The sequence below is a fragment of the Propithecus coquereli genome, unplaced genomic scaffold (assembly GCF_000956105.1).
Source record: "Propithecus coquereli isolate 6110/MARCELLA unplaced genomic scaffold, Pcoq_1.0 Scaffold23, whole genome shotgun sequence".
NCBI classification, from domain to species: domain Eukaryota; kingdom Metazoa; phylum Chordata; class Mammalia; order Primates; family Indriidae; genus Propithecus; species Propithecus coquereli.
Window position 1 is genome coordinate 3461513 of NW_012147841.1, and position 6243 is coordinate 3467755.

Below are 6243 nucleotides of genomic sequence, written 5' to 3' on the forward strand. Positions count from 1 at the left end.
AGGAATACATTTAACGAAAGAGATGAAAGAGCTCTATAAGGAAAACTACAAAACACTGATGAAAGAAATTATAGACGACAACAAATTGAAAAACATCCCACGCTCATGGATTGGAAGAATCAATATTGTTAAAATGACCATACTACCCAAAACAATATACAGGTTCAATGCAATTCCTATCAAAATTCCAATATTATTTTCCACAGAAGCAGAAAAAACAATCCTGAAGTTCATATGGAACCAAAAAGATCCCAATAGCCAATGCAATCCTAAACAAAAAGAACAAAGCTGGAGGCATCACGTTACCTAACTTCAAATTATACTACATGGCTATAAATACCAAAACAGCATGGTACTGGTATAAAAATAGGCACATAGATCAATGGAACAGAATAGAGAACCCAGAAATAAAGCCACGTATCTACAGCCAATGGATCTTTGACAAGGTCAACAAAAACATACACTAGGGAAAGGACGACTTATTCAATAAATGATGCTGGGAAAATTTAATGGCCATATGCAGAAGAATGAAACTAGACCCCTATCTCTCATCAGATACAAAAATTTATGCAAGATGGAATAAAGATTGAAATGTAAGACCTGAAACCATAAAAATCTAGAAGAAAATTTTAGAAAAACTCTTCTGGACATTGGTCTAGGCAAAGAATTTATGACTAAGACCTCAGCAGCAAATGTAACAAAAACAGAAATAGACAAATCGGACATAACTAAACTAAAAAGCTTCTACACAACAAAAGAAATAATCAACAGAGTAAACAGACCACATGTAGAATAGGAGAAAATATTCACAAACTATGCATCTGACAAAGGACTAGTAAATGTCCAGAATCTACAAGAAACTCACACAACTGAACAACAACAAAAAAACCCCAAATAACCCCATTAAAAAGTGGGCAAAGGACATGAACAGACATTTTTCTAAAGAAGACATACAAAGGGCCAACAAACATGAAGAATTGCTCATCATCATTAATCATCAAAGAAATGCAAATTATAACCACAATGAGATACCATCTTACACCAGTCAGAATGGTTATTATTAAAAAATGAAAAATTAATAGATGTTGGCAAGGATACAGAGAAAATTCTTATATACTGTTGGTGGGAATATAAATTAGCACAATCTCTATGGAAAACAGTATGGAGATTTCTCAAAGAACTAAAAATAAAACTACTACTTGATTCATCAATCCCTACTATTAATAGATATCTACCCAAAGGAAAAGAAAGTATTATATTGAAAAGATACCTGCACTCATATGTTTATTGCAGCACAATTCATAATAGTAAAGACGTGAGATCAACATAAGTGTCCATCAATGGATAATTGGATAAACAAAATGTGGAATACTACTTAGCCACAAAAAAAATAAAATTATGTCTTTTGTAGCAACATGGGTGGAACTGGGGGCCATTATTTTAAGTGCAATAACTCAGAAAAAGAAAGTCAAATACTGCATGTTCTCATGTATAAGTAGGAGCTAAATAATGTGTACACATGGACACAGAGAGTAGAATGATAGACATTGGAGACTCTTAAAGATGAGAAGGTGGTGAGGGATGAGAAATTACCTAATGGGTATAATGTACACTATTTGGGTAATGGTTACACAGACTTCACCACTATGTAATATATCCATGTAACAAAATTACACTTGTACCCCCTAAATCTATAAAAATAAATAAATACCTGAAAATATATATTAAAAAATGTGTCTGATACATTCCACCACTTATACCACACATATCTGCTCATGGCCTATATTTTAAGCATAATCTATCACCAAGGCTTTGAAGTGGTGGCTAGGTGACAGCTCTGCTAAAGACTTAATACAAGAGGAGGTCAGGTGCAGTGACTCATACTGGTAATCCTAGCACTCTGGGAGGCCAATGCAGGAGGATCCCTTGAGGTCAGGAGTTCGAGATCAGCCTGAGCAAGAGCAAGACCCCATCTAGACTAAAAATAGAAAAATTAGCTGGGCATGGTGCTGCACACCTGTAATCTCAGCTACTTGGGAGGCTGAGGCAGTAGAATCGCTTGAGCCCAGGAGTTTGAGGTTGCTGTGAGCTAGGCTGACACGATGGCACTCTAGCCCAGGTGACAAAGGGAGATTCTGTCTCAAAAAGAATAAAAAATAAAAAGAATAAAGATTTAACACAAGAGTATTAGTGGGACAAGCTACAGGCCACACTACTATAACTGGTCCTGAGGCTATAATTAATATTCAGTTTCCCCCCTGTCTTTCACCCATTGTAGATTTCCCTTACTCACAGCCAGCACTGCAGCTAATGGGGTGATGCTAACCTTCATCGCTGAGAGGTCTGACCCCTTAACTTCTTTGCCCTTGTCAGGTTGTGGTTGCTGCAATTGGCTATTCACAATTATCACTGGACAAGGAAGCCAAGGGATCCCCCCACGAACACCCTGAATTCCAAACACACTCTTCCCTATCTGAATTAAGTAAAAGCAACTCTACTTCTTCATAATATTCAAAATAGATTTTCTCTTGTAGTATATGAAATATGCTTGATGAATTCAAACTAATCAGGTAGTTTCAGTTCAGTATTATGACCCCTGGTGGAAGCATTCTCTACTCATACCACAAATTCAGCAGAGCCTCAGGTTGCAAGGACAGAAAGCACAAATTCAATTTCTAGATCACTGGGAGTGATGGTGAGGAACAGCAGTCCTTTATTTTCAGCTCTATGCATTCTCTCTATTGGGAAACAATAGCATATATCTGCCATTGGCTCAGTGGATATACCATAGTATGGAGGACAGAATCCTATCCCACAGGAAGCTGTGCTGAAGCTGCCATCTTGGTCACAGATTTAATAGGCTGTTCCTTTGTTATGTCAGGCCAGATGTTTCAGAATGACACAGGTTTCATGACCATGTGTTCATTATCTCAACTTTTTCACTATGAGATGTGCTCCTTGCTCTGAGGCAGTATTTCATGGAATCCTATGGCAGTAAATCAGGCTCTTTAAGTTCTCAGAACATGTTGGTGGCAGAGGCACTGTGGAAAGAGAGGGCAAAGCCCATATCTGGAATAGGTGTCAGTTCTAGTAAGGAGTCTCTGCTCTTTCCATGAGAAAAGGGGAGTGATATAATCCACACATCACTAAGTATCTGAGTGGACTTCTTGAAGGGTGGTACTCCACTGGGAAATCATTGTTGGTCTCTGCTACTGGCAGGTAGTTATTCAGCAGTAGCAGCAGGTAGTTTAGCCTTGGTGGAATAGAGTCCACAGTGTTGGCCCAGGCAATCTCCATGCCATGGCCATCTTCATGGGCCCACTGCACCAGCATGAGGTGGCCAAGGGGAGAAGCTCCTGATAAATCATCCAATCAATCTGTTTTCCATCTCCTCTGTGGGAGATGCTCTCTTATGGGGGTTAGCTTGAAACACATAGATCTGCATGCTTTATTCTCACTACTACGAGTCCCTTCACATGACTCTAAAACTTTCTTATTTTTGATCTTCTAATCCTATTCCTTTTAGTCCCTGACCAACTAGTCAAGTCATCTACCACTGCCCAGGAGCCCATGTATATTCTTACCTTGAACAACCTTTACCTCCACTCAAAAGTTACTGATTGCGTATACTGATCACAGCTCTGCCTACTAGGGAGGCTGACGGTGAAAAGTGAATTAGGAGCCCAAGGACCACTTTGCAACATTTATGACTAAAGTCAGAGGTGATGCCATGAAGATGTGAAGTGAGACACAGGAAGCTTGTGATATAGATAGTCATGGAAGTTTTTCAGAGGAAACAAACCATGACAATATCTATGGGAACTGCATTTTAGATAGAAGGAATAGGATGTGCCAAAACCCTGTGGTGGGACCATATTTATGGATACAAGTAATATCAAGTGTGGTTGGAGAAGTGTGAATGAGGAGAAGTGGTAGGAAAGGAGATCAGAAATGGAGGAGTTTAGATGATTTTTATGAGTGGGGAACCACTGGGAGCTTTGAAACAAAGCAGTGGCGTGATGTGAGTTACACTCTCCAAAATTCACTAGCTGCTGTTCTAAGAACAGCCTTGGGGCAGGAGTGAAGATGCTGTGTCAGTGAGTGATGGGATGAAGATGGCTCAAATGTTTGGCATGGGCTCCGGTGAAGAATGGAGCACAATAAGTGAGGAGAACAAATATTGGTAACGTATTTCAAGAGTTTTACTACAAAGGGAAGCAGAGAAAGGGGTTGATCACTAGAGAGGAGAGCAGAGCAAGGGGAAAGTTGATGATTTTTCTTTTGCTTTTTTTCAGGTGGCAAAATAACAGTATGTTTGTATGCCGATGGGTATGATCCCACAGAAAGAGACAAATGGATGATGTGAAATGGCAGAAAATTATTTTAATCTTCTATAAATATATGACAATTCAAAACTACATTTGGAAGTATAGATTAAGTATAGTATGCCAGATAAAAATATTTTATATTGTTGAAACAATACGGTTTTGAAATAAATCTAAGAAATAAAAACCTATGAATAAGAGTAATTGGATTATGTTCTTTAAATCCCATAATTAAATATTCTCCTAATAAAAATGTCTAAAAGGTACTTATACTGTTCTAGTATGGAAAGTGAATTGCACACATCAATGAAATTGCCTATATTATGATGTTTTTGGAAGAAAGTTCAATTAGTAAACAGTTTTTGCCCAGATTACTTCAAAATCTAAAATTCCTAAATTCTGAGTTCTAAAAATAAGTGCATTTTTAAATATAACTCTTCTGAATATTGCAGGTGCTTAACATTAAAACACCACTAAAGGCAAATTGATGACTAGTACTATTTTTGAAATTATGAAAATTTTTCTTTTACACTAATGGATTTGCATTCATGTCATTAATGTAAATTTATAAGCTATTTAAATTTCAGAATTTAATTACCTACAGACCATATTGTTCTCAGTACAATAATAAACTCAACATCAGTAAACAAGAAAAAATGGTAAATCCAGAGATGTAGATTTAACTCTTTAAATCTTATGTATAATCCTATTTATACTACTATAATGTAAATATATTATTTATAATACCAATGTTAGAAAAAATAAATATTTGGTATTTACCTTAAAATGTTAGTAGTTTTCAAGTATGTTTCAACAAAATAATCATTACTGTAATATGTGCTGACATTAAATAACCTTTAATAGTTGAAGTGGCAGAATTGGGGTTGCCAGATATCTGTGGTGCAACTGCTTTTTAAATTATTGAACATTTTCAGTGTTCTACAAAGGTCCATTAGACAACATAAATATTGCTTAGTGTAGCATAGACAGGAAGTAGGACTTCATTGTGCCAGATGTTCATCAAATACCACAGCCACTCAACTCCAGCTCTGGTAAAGCTACATGTTAGGTGACAGTGCTGCTTAATGGGAAGGACCCAGGCTTTGGACTTCAATAACCTGGGTTGGAATCTCAGCTCCAGGACCCCTTTTCATTATGACCTTGGGAAAGACGTAAATTCTCTCAGCTGAGTCCCCTCATCAGAAAAATGACTATAATCTATCTTAATGGACTGTTAGGAATACTAAATGATGATTTACATGTGTTGTTTAACATGGTGCCTGGCTCATCTACTAAGAGCTCAATAGATATCTGCTATTGTTATTTGTCACAAAAATCTTGACATTTAGGCTCAGCATTAATATCCCTTTATAAAAATAGCACAGAATCAGTGAGTGGCCAGAATCTAAACCTGGGCTGTAATTGCCAATGCTATTACCTGTTACCTAGCGTAACTTCCTCCAGCCTCTATGTGCTGAGCTCCTAGCCTACCCTTTCCTTTATATGTAGAAAAAGTAAGCAGAAACTCAACAAAGGTAGGGATTTTAATAAACATCACTTTATTCCTCTAAGCTTAAACCTTAACCAAACGACTCATTCATCATAGGCTAAAGTACAAATTTAAGTATCAATTTTACATGGGAAAGATATTTGCATTGAATTTGCAGTTTTGAATCTAGAAAGGCAGTTACTACTAAAATGGAATTGCGAGAAGACATATGAACACACACCAATGTAAGCTACTTACAAACCTGCTCTTTCCTTTTGCCAACTTCTGCTTATCTTTGGAGTTCATATTGAGTTTCGAACACACAGAGGGCTGCTGGCAACTATTAATAACTAAAGAATGGAAAATTTTACTTGTGGTGTGGTTCAGGATGTGATACATATATTTATTTTCCTATCTGGTACATGTCAC

General features: G+C 37.0%; 1 protein-coding gene across 1 annotated transcript in view; it reads right to left on the bottom strand.

Moving 5' to 3' along the window:
- The window catches only part of PKHD1L1 (polycystic kidney and hepatic disease 1 (autosomal recessive)-like 1), a 204930-nt gene that overhangs the window by 192143 nt on the left and 6544 nt on the right, over positions 1 to 6243 (bottom strand). The window contains 1 exon segment of the mRNA XM_012645294.1: positions 6077 to 6164. Coding sequence (XP_012500748.1) covers positions 6077 to 6164 — 88 coding nt within the window.